Below are 18,407 nucleotides of genomic sequence, written 5' to 3' on the forward strand. Positions count from 1 at the left end.
GTATTCACACACGGAGAGGTGTACTATGTGCCCCCACAAGCGTGTTGGAGGGGGTTGGAGGGGAGAGTGCATTTGTGGGTCGTTGTCCTCTGCGTGTGCCCCGTGCGCCGGGAGACCTATATGAGCACCCTTTGTGTGTGTCGGTGCCTGTGAGGATGGCGGTTCACGTGCCGAGTGCACACTAGGGGCGGCAGGAGCACGGTGGGGGGAGGGGGTCAGGGAGTTTGCAGCTTCATTAGGCTTCGGGGAACCAGCGGATTGCACTGGAGAGGAGAACGGGCGGGAGGGGGAAGGGGCGGCCGTGGGGGTGGAGCTGGGGCTGTGCGAGAGCCAGTGAGCGAGCTGGGCTCGGGGCCCGCGGGACTGAGCTGGGAGGGAGGACCGAGGAGTGGGGGCTAGGCTGGGTGCAGGGAGGGGACAGAGCTGACGGCGAAATCCGGGACCGCCGCTGGAACTGTAGTCAGAGCCAGAGCCGGAGCCGGAGCCAGAGCCAGACCCAGAGCCGGTCCGGGCGGCAGAAGCGGCAACAGGGCGCAGGGGGGCCGTGCGCGGCAATGCAGTGAGAGCATCTAGGGGAGCAGGAGCCGGGACTAGGGGGTGGGGGGAGGGGAGGGGAACGGGGGACCGCTCTGCAGAAATGTGACTTCGGTGGCAGCTGCGAAAGAAGCGGGAGAGTCCGTCCGGCTGTGGGGCCGCCGGTGCGGGTGAGTGCCTCGCGGCTACCTAGAAGGGGCTCAGCCCAGGCGGGAAGAGAGGGGTTCGGGGGGAGGGGGACTCTCCAGGCCCCAGACAAACTTTTAACCAGCGGGAAGAGCTCTATGCAGCGTCTCCCATGCTGAAGGGTGTTCATATCCCTGTGCGGTCCATAGCCCGCCGCAGGGACTGAGTGAGCAAAGCTGGGGTGCGAGCGTAATTATTGGGGAGCAGGGAGAAGGCCCCAGTGCAGTAGTGTCCGGAGAGGAGCCGCAGAGGGCGGAGCGGGGCCAGATTTGGGGGGTGATCATATTTGGAAAGGCGGGGGAGGGTCTGGGCGTAAAGGGTAAGGGTGCTCCCGTAGAGGAATTAGAGCAGGGTTCAGTTTTTTGAAGGTCTAGGAGGACAATCGGGTAGCTTCTCCTTGGCCCTCAAAAGGAGAGGCAGCCCTGATCCTCACTGGAAACCAGTGCTTGGCCCGCACCTGCAGAAGGAAGGTTGTTGCGGGACGTGCTCCGCACTGTCCGGGAGGGAGGCACTGCGGACTGGAGACAAGTGGAGCGACTGAGGCCATAGAACAGCTGGAAATCGGGACTGGAACGGACTAATGCAGAATTGGAGTAGAAAGGGGGGAGAAGCAGAACTGGAGGCTTTCGGGACTGTCTTGATTAAAAGAGCACCTTGGGGGATGTATCTAGGAGAGTACTGAGGCGCTTATAATGAGACTGCAGCCTACAACCCTAGGCCCTGGGGGGGGTGGTGTTAGTGGCAGGTTGCCAGAGCCCGGCAATTCTTGGGGTTCGAAATGGAGAGAACCAGATACGTGGGGTTGGCTTCTCAGCTTTTTTTTTTCCTTCCCCCTCTCCTGATAACCTAAGGAAGAGAATGTTTAGTTGAAAGAGGGAGGTGGGGGGAGAGTAGGGAGAGAGTGAGAGAAAGAGCCAGAGCTGAGTGGAGGTCATTGAATACAATAGTACATCTGGTTGAAGAATACTGTGGCTGGGAAATGTTTGCCTGCCATGAAGAAAGGTCAGGACCTTTATGGGGGAGGGGGGCAGTTCTAGTCTACCTCTGAGCTCCTCAAAAAACCCTGCTCTTTTGTTGGATTGTTGACCTTAGGGACCCCCACCAACCCCTGCCAAGTCAACTCTGTGTCCTTGTTCAGCTCCCCAGGCTTGGGTTGGGGGAAGATATGTGGGCCAGAGTCCAATGTAACTTCCCTCCTCCCCACTCCAGCTCCTTAAAGTTCCCTTAACTGCCTCTTAACCAAACCTGTCAGGATAGCAGAGATTCTCTTTGGATGGACCCGTGAGGTCCTTTGAGTCCTCCATGTCGCCATCTCCTTCCTTACCATCTCTTTGGGGAGCTGGCTCCTCTGAGAAGAATAAACCCAGAATTGACCAACCAATATTGTCTGCTTACATTTTGCATCCAGTCTTTGACCTGGACTGGAGGTCTGGGAGAATCCCTAGAAATGATATCTCTGAAACCTAGAGGAAATTTGCCTCCCAGCCACAGAGCACAAAATTCCAACTATCTTTAGACCAGAGCAAAGTATCAGGTCTAAAGAGCTGGTTTTTCTATTTGAGATCTTCGAGATCATACCTTAGTCAGTCCAACCCCATCGTTTAGAAGCCCTGAGGCTCTTGAGAAGTTTAATGATGCCCAAGGTCACCGGGATACGGAGTAGCTGAGCCAGGGTTTGATTCCATGGCCCTGGGACTCTAAATTCCATTCTATTTTCATAATACTAAATGAGTTAGTTCACTAAGTGTGCTTTGGGATGGAAGAGGCAAGGTAGTCTCGCTCAGGCCTTGGATTATCTAGAGAGGGGCACAGAAATGAGAAAACAACCATACATGTGAGTTCTAATCAGCTCCCTACCTAAGAAGACCTTCCCTTCAATAAATATTTATTAGGTAGACTGTGAGGAATAGTGGATAGAGCTAAAAAAAAGAGCTTCCTAAGACACTGGCTGTGTGATCCTGGGCAAAACACTTAACCTTTCTGGTCCATAGGCAACTGAACTTGACCCATGAGGGGAGGGGAGACAGTAAGGAGTCTGAAGGGAATTTTAAAAAATGGTGGGGATGTGTTAGAGAACTAGGGAGGGGGATTCTCTGTATTTAACTGGAGGTAGTCAACTAGTATGCTGAGTGACACAAATTTGAGTCTTATTATTGAGTCAACAATCCCTGACCAATTTTGTATTGGAACCGCTGTGCGAATTGTTCTTCCTCTCTATTCTTTGCCTTGGGGCTTAAATCAGAAGGGAAGATCCTGTGTGCTGGGGCCAGATGGAATGCTGGATGCCCAGGCGGAAGAGTAGGACCGCACTGACAGGGGAAGTCAGAGGGAAGGGGAGGGGGAGGGGGAGGGGGAGGGCGGAGAAAGAAATATCAGCACTTTGAGGCACAGATGTTCAAAAGTGTTTCAAAAACGACATGCTAGAGATTGCGAGGAATTTTCCATCCCTTGGCAGGCTATTATTACATAAAAGGAGGATGTATTTTCTGCACGTTGTCCCATGTTCCTCCCTCTGCTAAGCTCCCGGAGAGTCCGATTTACTTCAAATCAGGGGCTCTAATTTACTTCCCAGCAAGGAAGTGAGAGAGGTGGATACTGGGTATGTACAGCCTAGCGCCGCTGGCTCCTCATCAATCCTGCCGATGGCTCTGGGGTCTGGATGGGCTTAACGTCCGTCATCTGAGGAGGTGCTCGGTAGGCACTGATGGCCGATGATGAAGCCCCAGTGCTTTGAGAACTTCAGACTCTCGCCCTCCCAAAGCGTGCCCCTTGAGTAGTAGAGATGGCCGGACCCCCGCTTGTTCTTTGGAACAAATGAGTGTCTCCTCCCTGCACTCTCTGATTTCAGAACTGCAGTTCAAAATTGGTGAGAATTTTCTCCATCCCAACCTAGGCAAGCCAGCCAGCCCGGAATGGAGGGTTCTGGAATATCATTTGCATTTAAATGATTGCTTTTATTTACAGGCTTGAGGCTGTTTTGCATATTCATGGTACACTCTCACAACTGTATTTACATACCGAAAGGGATTTCTTGGGTGCTAAATCTAGCAGTTTGTGTAGGTTAGGCCTAACCTAAGAAATGAATGGTAGGAAAGGGTGTAACTAATTCTCCCGATGATTCAGCTCAGCTATTTGTGCCCTGAAGTCTTTTGCTGACTGTTATCAACACTGACAAGTAAAGGCTAAAACCACAGGACTGATGTGATAAATGAAAACACTGGGCACTCGAGGAGAGCTCCATCTTAACTCTTTGTTCTATCTGGATAGCTGGGGCTTGGGGCTGGGGGGTTGGGAAGCTCACCATTCCTCTAAAGAGTTCAGCCAAGTCAAGTCAACAGGCATTTATTAAACACCCATTAATATGCCGGGAACTGGGCTAAGTGCTGGGGATCCAGAGAAGGCCAAAGACAGCCTCTGCTCTCCTGGAGTTCAGGCAGCACACTTGCTACCTACTGTAGAGGATAAAATGGAGATGACCTCAGAGGGAAGGCACTAGCACCAAAGGGGATCCAGGAAAGACTTCTTACAGAAGGCAGGACCCTACCTGAAACAAAACTGGAGTCTTGTTTTTGTTTTTGTCTTTCTTGGGTTTTTGACTTCCTTGTATCTCCAGCACGATTATAGATGTGGAGCTGGAAGGACCTTGGAGAGCATTTTATATATGGGGAAACTGAACTGAGAGAATTTAAGTGACTTGCCCAAGGTCATGCAGCTAGTGTTTTAGATAGGAGTCCAGACTCCACTGACTCCAAGAACAGTGCCAGACATAAAGGAAACCCTTAACAAATACTGAATGAAAGATTTTTGTTGTTTGTTGTTTAGTGATGTCCAACTCTGTGACTCCAGTAGCATACCCATACAAGAAAACCGGGGGATTTTCTTTCTTTTTTTTTTTAAACATTATTTTATTTGGTCGTTTTCATACATTATTCATTGCAAACCAAGATCGTTTTCTTTTCCTCCCCTCCCCCCCGCCCCCCCCCCTGCCTTTCCCTCTCCCATAGCTGACGCATGATTCCACTGGTTATCACATGTGTTCTTGACTCGAACCCATTTCCCTGTTGTTGGAATTTGCATTATAGTGTTCATTTAGAGTCTCTCCTCAGTCTTTTCTCCTCCAACCCTGTAGTCAAGCAGTTGTTTTTCATCGGTGTTTTTACTCCCACAGTTTATCCTCTGCTTGTGGGTAGTATTATATATATATATATATATATATATATATATATATATATTTTTTTTTTTTTAGATCCCTGCAGATTGTTCAGGGAAATTGCATTGATACTAATGGAGAAGTCCATTACGTTCGATTATACCACAGTGTATCAGTCTCTGTGTACAATGTTCTCCTGGTTCTGCTCCTTTCACTCTGCATCACTTCCTGGAGGTTGTTCCAGTCTCCATGGAATTCCTCCACTTTATTATTCCTTTGAGCACAATAGTATTCCATGGGGGGGGGGGGGGGGTTCTTGTTGGGAATATTGATGTGATTTGCCATTTCCTTCTCCTGTGGATTAAGGCAAACAGAGATTAAGGGACTTGCCCAGAGTTGCACAGCTAATAAGTGCCTGAGGCTGGAATTGAATTTAGGTCTTCCTAAATCTAGGCCCAGTACTCTATCCACTTAGCCACCTAGCTTCCTCTAGGCCTAAAATATTCCCTTTTTGAATGAGACTGAGCCTGTCTAGTCTGAATTGTATTATACTTACCACAGACTTGGATTTTAGCATTTGCATTCATTCATTGACTAGCTGGGAGACCAGTAGTCTTTTACCTTCAGTTTCCTAGCAATCAGTAATCAAGAAATATTTATTAAGTAAACATGTCAGGTATGGACACCCTGGATACAAAAAAGAAGCAAAAGACAGTCCCTGATTTCAAGAAGCTTACCCTCTAAAGATACCAGCCTTCCCTTCCTGATTGATCAAAATGGGAGGACTCTGAAACCTTTTAAGCACTCTAGAGATTTAGAGAATTGTTATCTCTTATTGTTAAACGTGTTGAAGCTTAACAAAGGGCCTAGAAGCTCACTTTTCCATTGTTAAAATTGTGGTTTCTCACCTCTTAAAAAATGGGTCTTTTTCTAAATTAGAACAGAAATTCCTGGTCCCAGAAGGACACATGGGTGAACTGGGAACTGTAGCTGTTTTGCTCCAAGTGAAGAATTCATCATCAGCCTCCTGGGGGGAGCCTCTCTGTAGACAGCACTTTATTAGCTTGAGCCAATTTCACTACTGAGAGAAAAGGGAGCCTGGTATATAGACATTTAATCTGCCTCTACTACTTGTTTCTTAAGAGAAAGCCAGGTTCTGATTTCTGCTACTGTTATTCTGGGTGGTTTGATCTAGATCAAGGGTTCTTAGCCTTGTTTTGTGACATAGACCCTTTTGGCAGTCGGTAAAGCACACAGGACCCTTTGTTAGAATAACATTGTTAAATATTGAAAGAAATGCACACTTTCAGTTAGAGGTTATGGAAAGTAAAGATGTCATTTTTTCCCTGTCCAAATTCATGGACCCCAAAAAAAATCTAGCAATGAACCTTTCATGAACCACTGGTTAAGAACCCCTGTGCTAGAGGTGATGCCACGGGTTATCCTAGCATGCTATATATCTATATGGATATAGACATAACTGTGTCTTCAGTGTGAAGAGAGCTTTGAAGTCATCAGTGTATTAAGTTTATAAAGCCCAAGCTGGAAAAAAGATTCAAAGACCATCTTGTTCTTATCTTGTTGGTATCGGTCAGTCATTTCCAACTTTTTGTGATCCCATGCCCCAAAACTATCCATGGTTTTCTTGACAAGGATGCTAAAGTGGTTTGCCATTTCCTTCTCCAGTGGTTCCTTTTGTCAGGCAGTCAGGTTAAATGACTTGCCCAGGATCACACAGCTAGTTTCTAAGGCTGGATTTGAACTCAGGTCTTCCTGACTCCAAGCTAGCATTCTATCCACTAAGCCATCCAGCTGCCTCTGCAGATAGGAGTTAAGTGACTTGCCCAAGGTCACACAGCTAAGACATATGTAGCTGGATTTTAACTCGGATCTTCCTGACTCCAGGCTCAGTGTTCTTAACCACTGAACCACAGCTTCCTCTACAGTTCTTATTTTAGAAGGAGGAAAATTAAAACCTTGGGAAATTATGCCATGTTCCAAGGGTTCAAACCTAGTTCAAACAGGTTCAAACAGGTAGTAAGCATTGGAGATGGTATTTGAACTTAGGTCCTCTGACTCCAGATCCGAGCTCTTTTCACCGTGCACCTTAAAAGAACATTGGAGTTAGAGTTAGAGAAGCTGAGTTTGAATCCTGGTGTGTCCACACTCGTTTAGGAACCTTGGGCAGTTTACTCAGTATTAGTTTCAATTTCCCCCTCTGCAAAATGGGGATAAAATAATATCTGTGCCTTATAGGATTGTTATCCCTCGAAATGCTATGGAACTTTAGTTAATCTGGGCTGAGCACAGTCCCTGGCACATAGGTACTTAATAAATATTCCTCACCCTCCTCGAGGGGCTCCCATCACCATCACCAATGTTGATACTTCAGCAAAGGCGTAGGTACCTCATCATTGCCTACCTATCCTTATTTTCAGTGTTCTAAGATGCCCCAAATGGAAGATCATCTTATTTCCAACCTTCTGCTGAGACTGTATTAGTCACTCTAGTTCTCCTAAATCTGGGGGTGTTCATCTTTTTGTGTCCTCGACCCCCTCTGGCAGCCTGGTAAAACCCATAGAGCCCTTCTTAGAAGAGTGGTTTTTAAATTCACAAAACACACGGGATTACAAAGAAAGCCAGTGATATTGAAATAGAGCTAAAAACACATTTGGTTTTGTAGTTGACAATTCCCAGGTTAAGAACCCCTCGCTTTAAAGGGATCTTCTATTTTTATTGGTGATTCCTCTTTTGCTTCATAATAAGACGAAGGATTGGAAACAAGAGATGGACTGACAGCCCAATGGGTTATCCATGTAACACCATCACCATGGTAACTGGCCGGTCTAGAAGAGCTCAGTCACATGAGGGTTACATGACATGAATGAAATATACTATGTGTGTATGGAAGGGTGGGGGTGGAGAAAATGGAAATGACAGAACCTCCAAACTGGTAGCATTTGCAGAGCCAGCAGGCAACAAAGGTTGTTGTCCTGAAGCCATCCATCGTGCTCAGAGGCATCATTTGGGTGTCTCCACAGGGCAGTTAAAGGAGCCCTCTTCTGAAGGATTGTTTACTGCATTTCTTTCAAGCTCACTGAACCACAGCTCACAAGAAAATTGAGTTCTCTCGTGCGTGACCTATCGCTTAATTGTGGACCTTCCTTTCCAGTGTGTGTGGTTAAATCAGGATGCTTGAAACAGCCTCAGCTCAGTTCCAGTGTCTAGGAGTTTAGGTCATACCAAAGGTAATGAATATATTAGCCTGATTTTCCATATTAATGGATTACACTTCTTGAAGCTGTATCGGAATACTCGGTTTTATTGCTTTGTAGTTTTTTCCATCACCCCCTACAATGGGCTGCCATTGGGCTAACTCCAAACCCCTGCTCGGCCCATGAATGTGGGGATTTAGAAGAGCTGGGGATGGGGGGAGTGGGGGAGGGACCCTTGTCTCTTTCCCTCATTTCAGGACGGGCCTTCTACCGAAGGAGGCTATAATTTACACTGTCTCCTGACTTGATTTTCCAACCCTTGATCTTCAAGACTCTTTCATGGGTGGGTGGCTGTTCTGATTATTAGTAATGATACTATAGAATTTGGTTGTTCAAACAATAATAATAACTATCATTTGTAGAGCACTTTAAAATGTGCGAAATGTTTCACATACATTGTTATCTCATTTAAGCCTCACAGACAACCCTGTTACTATCCCTATTTTATGGATGAAGACACTGAGGCTCTCAGAGATGATTTGCCCAACAGCACAGAGCAATTACATGTCAGAGGCAGGGGCAGAACTTAGATCTTTGGGGTCTCCCAAATCCATTAGTCCACTACTTAGATTCTTGTACTGGTTCTGCCAATGATACCGGCTCTGGCACCTGGAACAAGTCACTTCCTCTCTGGGCCACAGTTTCTTCATCTGCAAAATAGGAAGCATGTCACCAGCCCTCCCTTATTGGTTAGTATGAGGTCCAGAATTAAACCTCGGGGTTTAATTCTAGTTAGGTGGCTCAGTGGATCGAGAGCCAGGATGAGAGACGCGAGGTGGTGGATTCAAATCTGACCTCAGGTACTTACCTCTCTTCTGCCTTGGAATCCAATACACAGTACTGATTATAGGACAAATGGTAGGGGTTTTAAAAAAGATTTAAACATAAGACATCTTTACAGAATTGGACCTTTCTGACTTGGAGCAGCTCTGCAACTCAGCTCAGTCCTCTGCTCATGGGGACAACAAAAATGTGAACTTCTTAATGTAGTGGAAAGAGCATGAGACTCGGGGTCGCAAGATATAGTACTGTAGACTTAGAGCTGGAAAGGACTTTAGAGATGATTTGGTGGAAATTTCTCATGTTATAGATGAGGAAAGTGAGTCTAAGGGAAGGGAAGTGACTATCACACAGATAGTGAGCAACAGAGATAAGATTTGAAACCAGATCCTCTGACTCAGAACCAAAGCAGCAAGGTATAATAAAAAAAGAATTGAAATAAGAGAACCTGGATTCAAATCTGTACATTAAGTCATTTTTCATTGTCTAACACTCCATGACCCCATTTGGAGTTTCCTTGGCAGCCATACTGAAGAGGTTTGACTTTTCCTTCTTCAGCTCATTTGACAGATGAGGAAACTGAGACAGGGTTAAGTGTCTTGTCCAAGGTCACACAGCTAGTGTGTTTCTGAAGCTAAATTTAAACTCATGAAGTTGAGTCTTCCTGACTTGAGGGCTAGCGTTCTATCCATTGGGCAACCTAGCCCCAGGATTCAAAACTCCTTTTTAGTCATTATGTGACCTTGAGCAAGTACCTTCACTTCTGGGTCTCAGTTTTCCCATCTGTAAAATGAAAGGTTGATACTAGATGGTCTCAAAGATCTCTTCCATCTCCATCTATGACCCAGTGGTCCTTATTTTACCGAGAAGTCACCGGAGGTTCAGAATGGCCTAGGTTCTCTGACTCAAGTCACTGTTCTTTATAACCTGTTCCGTGTTTTGGGCTCCAATACCTCCTAGGCTTCTGACCTCCTGAACTTCACTTTCTTCATGTCTAAAATGGGGAAAGCATCCTGCCTAATGTACATTTTTAGTGAGGATCGATCAAACGAGATGATGTAGGTGACAGTGATTTCCAACTGTACCCATATAAGTGTTATTATGGATAAACCAAAACAACAGATAACTTTTCAAAAATAATCAGTAGTTGCAACTTCCTACCTCATCCAACTTTTATACTTATGGTTGTAGCGAATAACAGTGTATTAACAGACTTTTATCTTGTTCTTTTTACTTTTGCCAGAATGATAGGGAAAGAATACAAGGTAAATGACAGGTTTACTTTGTAGCATTTTGTCTATATGGGCATGGTGCGTTTTGCTTACTTTGATTAAATGTATTTCCTGGGGCTGAGAGTGAGCTTGGGAGGTACATTGTATCTGTGGCGGCAGCAGGTCCACCATTCATCTTCATCATCATCATCATCATCATCATCATCATCTTCATCATCATCATCAATCATCAGAGCTAGCGCTTACTTTGTGCCAGGCACTGGGCAGTTATTACAATAATGACCTCATTTGATCCTTACAGCAACCCCCAGGAAGTAGAAGCTATTGTTATCCCCTTTTTACAGTTGAGGAAACAGAGGCAAACAGGTTAAGTGACTTAGTCATGCAATTAGTAAGGAACTAAGGCAACATTTGAACTCCTGTCTCCTAGCTTCTAAGTCTGGCCACTGCCACTTGGCTGCTGAGTGCCTCAGAGTGGGCACTGGGCATTTCTCTTAGGAGCAGCAGTCCAGAGAATTGACTGCCCCTGGTGGCATTGTGGTGCTGTGAAAACAGGACTTGGGTACAGGAACCCCTTAATGATACTGCTTTCCTCTTGATGGATTATACCTAATTTAGCCTATGTGTATAGTTTGTTTCTACATAGTTGTGTGGACATTGTCTCCTCGTTTCTATTGTGACCTCCTTCTCAAGGAGAGTCTTAAGCCTTTCTAGCTCTAGTTTTTAACACAGAACTAGTATATGATAGGTGCCTAATAAATGTTTATTAACTGACTTATTCAACTACTTTGTGTAGCTTCAGGCAAGCCACTTTAATCCTTCTTAAACTTATTGTTCCTTTCTTGTCCCACTCTTCATAGCCCCATTTGGAGTTTTCTTGGCAGAGGTACTTCTCCAATCCATTTTACAAATGAGGAAACTGAGGCAAACAGATTTAAGTGACTTTGCCTAGGGTCCCACAGCTAGTAAGTGTCTGGGGCCAGGTTTAAACTCAGGTCTTCTTGACTCCAGGCCCCACAATGTTCTGTCCTCTAAGTCATCTAGCTGCCTTTTTAAAATTTCGTTTCCTCTTTAAAATGAGGATCTTAGGGGGCAGCTGGGTTGCTCAGTGGATAGAGAGCCAGACCTAGAGACAGAAGGTCCTAGGTGCAAGTCTGGCCTCAGACACTTCCCAGCTGTGTGACCCTGAGCAAGTCACTTAACCCCCATTGCCCAGCCCTTACCCCTATTCTGCCTTGGAGCCAATACACAGTATTAATTCTAAGACAGAAAGTAAGGGTTTTAAAATAAATAAAATAAAATGAGGGTCTTAGGGAAAGAACATGAATCTTGTAACCATGGGAAAATATTCTAAATTAACTAATTAAATAAAAATTTCCAAAAAACAAAATAAAATGAGGGTCTTGCATTAGATAATCCCTCTAGATCTCCCTTTTAACTTCAACTCTTGTATACCTATGAGTCCATCACTTAGGATAGCTTGGTTAGGGATGGTGCAAAGCCTGGGGGAGCTGCAACAACAACCCCCTTCACCTCAGGGGTCTCTTTCTCCCCCCAGCCTTATCTCCTGATTGTGGATGGATCTTTGGGTCTTAGATATTAAAGCTCAATCTGTGCCCACCTATTTTCTAGGTATGTAGAGTGAGCTCCTTAACCTTTCTTGGCCTGGGTCCTTTGTTTGGCCTTTCCAACCATGCTTAGCAAATGGATTTACTCAATACCTTTTCCCTCCAGCCTGCCTCAAATGGCCTTTGTTATGGGCAATTTGAAGGGCTATTCTTGGCTGGACTTGAGGGATCTTGGTGGAAGAGGGAAGCCCTAGGGGCACGATAAATATAGTTTTGGACCCTATTTAGGAAAGTTCCAGAAAAGAGGAAGTTTCTGTGCTCGGTGTGAGGCAGGCAGAGAGCAAAGCCACTTGGCAGGACACTCCTGTCTCCAAATAACCTGAGAGGTCTGATAGAGATGTTCATTTAGCTCAGTGGCTGACTGGAATGCCAGAAGAGAGGGTGAGCTTTGAAACCAGAGGAGGGGAGAATGTGGACCAACAGGTGCCAAATGCTCTGAGTCCCAGCAGCTGGGGGGGATTTCTCCAGCACATCTTAGCCCAGAATCATAGTATAGGATCTCATTTTTATCCACCCAACAACCCTGAAGGAGTGGTGGTTGCTGCTATTCTTATTTCATTTTCTAGATGAGGAAACTGAGGTAGACAAGCTTAAATGACTCACCCAATGTATCTGAAGACAGATTTGAACTTGAACTCGGGTCTTCCTGCCTCCAGGTCCAGCACTATCCACTATGCCAAATAGCTGCCCTCTCTAGCATGTAAGGAGATGGTCATCACTCCAACTCCTCATCTGGACTCTTCCAGGCCTGTGATTTCATTGGTATACAAAATCCTAGTGAGCAAACTCCCTCTTCCAGTTACTATACCATAGTAGCTCAGTGTGTGCTCTGCAATTTATAAACTTAAATACCTAGCACGCTAAGAAATAAAGAAACTTTTTCTGGGGTTGGGGTACCATCAGCCCATGTCAGAGGCAGCACCTGCTTCTTTGTGGTTCTGACACCAAATCTCCGCCTACTGTGCCACACCACCTCTATGGAAAAGTGATACTGCCAGGGCAACAAGGTTTCTCAGTGGTTAGAGAGCCAGGTATAGAAACAGGAGATCTTTAGTTCAGATCTGGTCTCAGATACGTCCAAGCTGTGTGACCCTGGGCAAGTCACTTAATCCTCACTGCCTAGTCCATCTCATTCTTCTGCCTTGAAACCAAGACTTGGTATCGTTTCCAAGACTGAAGGTAAGAGTTTTGGGGGTGGGGGTGGAGAAAGAGAAACTTATTTTTTTGAGGAGGATGAGTCACTGTCCCAAGTAGAGCAGCTATGCCCTGTATGGGAAACACACAGAAGCTTCCGGAAGCAGCTGAATCTGGCGGTGACTGGTCCTACCCACAATTTCACAGTAGTTTTTCAAGCCAGACTTCTGGGGAAAGTGACTGTTGTATACATACTTCCCTCAAACCAGCCTTGACTTAGTTGTAAGAAAGTGAGTGGGAGGAATGTTTGCTGATTGCCATGGTTGGGGAATACTGCATACACCCATATTTCTGATTCTTGGTCTCTTCCCATGAAGCTGGCTGGCACTTTGGAGTTGCTTAGGTGCTTGGGTCAGCCCAAGGTCAGGATTTATACTGCCCCTGAGTTCGACTACAGGAGCCCACAGAATCGAAGAAGAAATGATGAAAGATATATCGGTCAGCTTCAGGAAAGGGGAAGCATGACTTTATGCCTCTGAGCCTCAGTTCCCTCATCTGTAAAAAGGTAATAATAATAGTAGCTAATATTTATATATGGGGGAGCTAAATGACACAGAGCCCCAGACCCTGAAGTCAGGGAAACATATTCCTGAATGCAAATCTGGCCTCAGACACTTATTAGCTAGGTGACCCTGAGCAAGTCACTTAACCCTTTTGGCCTCAGTTCTTCACCTATAATTTGAACTGAAGAAGACAATGACAAACCACTCCAGTATCTCTGCTCATAAAACCCCAAAGTGGATCATAAAGCATTGGGCATGAGTGAACCACAACAAAAACCATAGTCTGTATACACCATCTACTTATCTAGACTTTCCAACTTTTTTTTTTTTAAACCCATACCTTCTGTTTTGGAGTCAATACTATGTATTGGCTCCAAGGCAGAAGATCAGTAAGGGCTAGGCAATGGAGGTTAAATGACTTGCCCAGGGTCACACAGCTGAGAAGTGTCTGGGGCCAGATTTGAACCTAGGATCTCCCATCTCTAGATCTGGCTCTCAATCCAAAGAGCTACCCAGCTGCCCCCCTTTCCAACTTTTCTGAGCAGTTTGGGCTACATGTTTTTGAATTACATTTAACTTTAGTTGTTAAGCTCTTTAGCTCCTTGCTTTTAAGTAAGTCTTGTTAAGTTTTAATAACTCAGAACACTCCACTAGGTCTTTTGGGACACCTTTCTAAGGGGCAGAAGCATAACTGTATTGATTCGATATGACAAAATTTTGTCAAAATGAATCCATTATTTAAAATGAAATTCTCATATTAGTTGGACCTACAGTTAACATCCACCCTGTTCAGGCATAAAGAGGGGAACCCAGTTAAGGTAATCAGTAAGGTCAAGCACGGCTAGCCTTTACCTCCTCCTTTCCTCCCATCTCCTGGATCTTTCGGGTACAGGGTTTTCTTGGACTGGGAGTGGATGGCTTTGAATGGCTTGTTTGGGAGGTAGAATGTTTGCAGTGAAGAGGGAGAGTTGAAAGGAGATTAGTATTTGAGAGCTGGGCAAAATAAATGTGAATGACTGAGTCACAATTCCTTCCCATAGTACAAACAGTGAACTCCGGAGCTCTTTTTTTAAAAAAAAAATGACTGTCAGAGAAATTATCCCCAAAGAAAGTATTTGTTTAATAAAATTGTATATCAGATCAGATCAAAATTTGATGTAACTGGAGCAAAAGTATTTTATTCAAGAATCATATAGCTGGCTGCAGCTGGAAGGCAATTTCAGCTCATCTAGGTCACCTGGGATCCATAGAAATTAAGTGTTTTGGCCAGGGTCTTACAGGAGTGACTAGATGGTGCAGTTGATGGAGCATCAGGCCTAAGGTCAAGAAGATTTGAGTTCAAATCCAGCCTCAGATACCAACTAGCTATGTGACCTTAGGCAAGTCACCTAATCCTATTTGCCTCAGTTTCCTCATCTGTAAAATGAGCTGGAGAAGGAAATGGCAAACCACTGTTGTATCTTTACCCAGAAAACCCCCAAAAGGATCCCTTAAGAGTAAGATACAACTGACCTAACTAGGGAATAAGTGGCAGAATTAGGAACTCAGATATTTTGGTTCTACATCAGTGTTGCTTCTACTCCTCCAGAATGGCTCATCCAGCAAGGCTACAGGATTAGTTTTGTCAAGAGTATTTCTGTGTAATGGAGTTTGGCCTGTGAAACTTCCAGACTTCCACTAGGTTGAACTGGTATTCCTTGAACAAAAACCAGGTTTGTAAATATGGTGGATCCTCCTTGGAGGTTTTTGCCAGTGAAGAAACTCAAAGTTGGTGAGGGTAGATGGGCAGGAACAGAGATAGAAGCATAAAGTCAACAATTTCAAGGTAAGCAAAAAGGGTGACTGGTTTTGAAAAGCCAACTAAGAGCAATGATTTCCACGTGCACTTATGGTCCTCCTGCAGATTTGGGAAATGTTAGAGCCGAGAGGGACCTTAGAGATCATCTCATCTTTTTATGGACCTAGATTGGGAAAGTGACCTTGTTCATGGTCACACAGTAAATGTGCTAAGCACTTTACAGTTACCTTATTTGAGCTTTTCAACAACCCTGGGCAATAGGTGCTAGTATTATCCTCATTTTACAGATGAGGAAACTGAGGCAAACAAGATAAGCGACTTTCCCAGGGCCAACAGCTCAATGTATTTGAATGAAAGTTGGTGTTCTGGCTACTTTGTCACCTAGCTACCTCTCTGACAGGAAAAACCTGGGTTTATATCTCATTTCTGATCCTTTTTGCACCATCTTGGGCAAGTTCCTGAAACTCATCTCCCAGTGCATCACCAAATGGGGCGAGCAGGGAATTCACTCTTTCCATCCAGAAGAGCTTGTGCTCCAAGGGCTGATATACCTCACTCTCTTCACTCCCTTCCCTGCATGATTGCGTCCCCCAGTCCTTCTTGAGTGAGCATCCCTCCAAAAGTTCCTGGTCCTTTTCTGTTTATAAACTCCGTAGCAGAATCGACAAGTCGTTTGCAATATGCCTGGCACTGTGACATAGAGGTAATAAGAATGATCAAATATGTGTCTGGTGACTTTTGAGAACCAATTGAAAATTCTCACAGGATTTCCTCAGGCACATTCCTTCTTTCACCTTAGATAGAGGAAGACCTGGGAAAAGATCAAGGGAGCATACCTAGAGCTGGAGGGGAACCCCAGAACCATGTAGCCCAACTCCCTCATTTTATACAGGGGGAAACTGAGGCCAGGGTATTATTGAGTACTTGCTCAAGGCCGGTAAGCATCACAGAGGTGGGATTTGAATCCAAATCCCTTGATTCTTCCTTGAACCACCCTGCCCCCTTCAGGGTAAGGACTACACAGCTCTTGGGATATTTTGCACTTCTTAACCTCCTATGAATCCCAAACATTAACAGTGGGGAACTCAAGTGTGAGAGGGAGGGACCTGGGAGGCCAGTTTGCTTCTTGCTGAATCTGTGATTTCATCTTTGGAGCAAGCACCTTATTTGGAAACTCCTTACACCAGTGCAATTCCATTAGGGTTTAATGAGATGTCCAGGGGCGCTGAGAAGTTAAACAAATTACTTGAGGTCGCACAGCTAGCATAGTTTGTATCCAAGGCAGATCTTGAACCTCCTTCTTGGCTCCCAACGCCAGCCCTGTAGCCAGCTCCTCTTTATGGTCCCATTTTCTGCAGTGGTTTATAATCCAGCGGATAGAGCTGAGGGTTGTTTATCAGCTGTTACCGTCATGCCCACACTGTACTCTCTTTTCCAGTCCCACTGGGGACTGGGGGGAACCCACCTAGAGGTCAATGCCTCTTATCTAGACAGCATAAATAATTCACAGACCCTTCAGGCCCCTCCGAGGTGCCTCTCATTGGTCGGGAGATGGCTCAGGGACTTTAGAGACAAAGAACGTGGTCAATACTGCATTTACTTATGGAAGCTCCTGGGACTGGCGCTATGTGGGTAGCTGGAGGACAGGCAAGGATTGGAGCAGCTGTGGTAGGCGGCTCGATACAACTATGGCCTGGCAAATCAGAGCTTCCCTAAGTTCGCTGTGGAGAGCATTTGAAAGTGATGTTTAATAACATAAGCTTTAAGCTCTCGCAGAGCTACAGGGCTCCTTGCGGGAGGCCTCCCTCTTGAAATAAGTAGAAAGCCCTCTCTCCTTTAAAGGAGTTTAAATGTCACACTATTTAAAAAAGAGCTTGTGCATTCATACGATGCGGTCTTTAATTGTGTACGTGTGTGTGGTGTTGTTTTTATGCCATTTCAGAGAGAAAAATGAGAACCCAGCTGGCCCTCTCATTTCTCCTCTTCTTTGTGATCGGCTATGGCTCCTCCGAGAACGCCAGCACCTCTCGAGGCTGCGGGCTGGATCTCCTCCCTCAGTACGTGTCCCTGTGCGACCTGGATGCCATTTGGGGAATCGTGGTGGAGGCAGTGGCGGGGGCCGGGGCCCTGATCACACTGCTGTTGATCCTGATCCTCCTGGTGAGATTGCCATTCATCAAGGACAAAGAGAAGAAGGGGCCTCTGGGCCTGAACTTCCTGTTCCTCCTGGGGACCCTAGGCTTGTTTGGACTGACTTTTGCTTTCATCATCCGAGAGGATGAGACTATCTGCTCAGCGCGTAGGTTCCTGTGGGGGGTGCTCTTTGCCTTGTGTTTCTCATGCTTGCTCAGCCAAGCATGGCGGGTCCGGAGGCTGGTCCGCCATGGGAAGAGCCCCTCAGGCTGGCACCTCACTGGGATGGCCGTGTGCCTGATGCTGGTCCAGGTCATTATTGCCACAGAGTGGCTAGTCTTAAACGTGGTGCGCGATAAGAAGCTCGCTTGCAGCTATGAACCCATGGATTTTGCATTGGCCTTAATTTATGACATGGTTCTGCTGGTGGTGACCCTGGGGTTGTCCCTCTTCACCCTGTGTGGGAAGTTTAAGAAGTGGAAGAAGAACGGCGTGTGCCTCATCCTCACCACCTTCCTCTCCATCCTGATCTGGGTGGCCTGGATGACCATGTACCTTTTTGGCAATGCAGAACTAAGGCGAGGTGATGTGTGGAGTGATCCCACCCTGGCTATCGCCTTGGTATCCAGTGGCTGGGTATTTGTCATCTTCCACGCTATTCCCGAAGTACACTGCTCCATCCTCCCCTCACAACAAGAGAATACGCCCAACTACTTTGACACGACGCAGCCCAGGATGCGAGAGACGGCGTTTGAAGAGGATGTTCAGCTTCCCCGGAGCTACATGGAAAACAAAGCTTTCTCGATGGATGAACACAACGCAGGTAACCCGACCCAAACTTTGTCTAAAGCTTCCTAGGCACCCGCCAACCGGACAGTGACGAGCTAGGCATGCTGCTCCCTTCATACCCCATAGTGGACCACTATGAAGTGGTTCCAAGTCCCTGAGTTAAGTAAAAGTGCATTTTTCTAGTTGTCTGAACCCCATAAACAGA

General features: G+C 45.9%; 1 protein-coding gene across 1 annotated transcript in view; it reads left to right on the forward strand.

Moving 5' to 3' along the window:
- The first annotated feature begins 273 nt into the window (after positions 1–273).
- Positions 274–18,407, forward strand: part of LOC100026079 (G-protein coupled receptor family C group 5 member B) — a 28,570-nt gene continuing 10,436 nt past the window's right edge. The window contains exons 1-2 of the mRNA XM_007498180.3: positions 274–704; positions 17,223–18,236. Of these exons, the coding sequence (XP_007498242.1) occupies positions 17,231–18,236 (1,006 nt within the window). The 5' untranslated portion in view covers positions 274–704; positions 17,223–17,230. The remainder of the gene's footprint in view (positions 705–17,222; positions 18,237–18,407) is intronic.

This window comes from Monodelphis domestica, chromosome 7 (assembly GCF_027887165.1).
Source record: "Monodelphis domestica isolate mMonDom1 chromosome 7, mMonDom1.pri, whole genome shotgun sequence".
NCBI classification, from domain to species: domain Eukaryota; kingdom Metazoa; phylum Chordata; class Mammalia; order Didelphimorphia; family Didelphidae; genus Monodelphis; species Monodelphis domestica.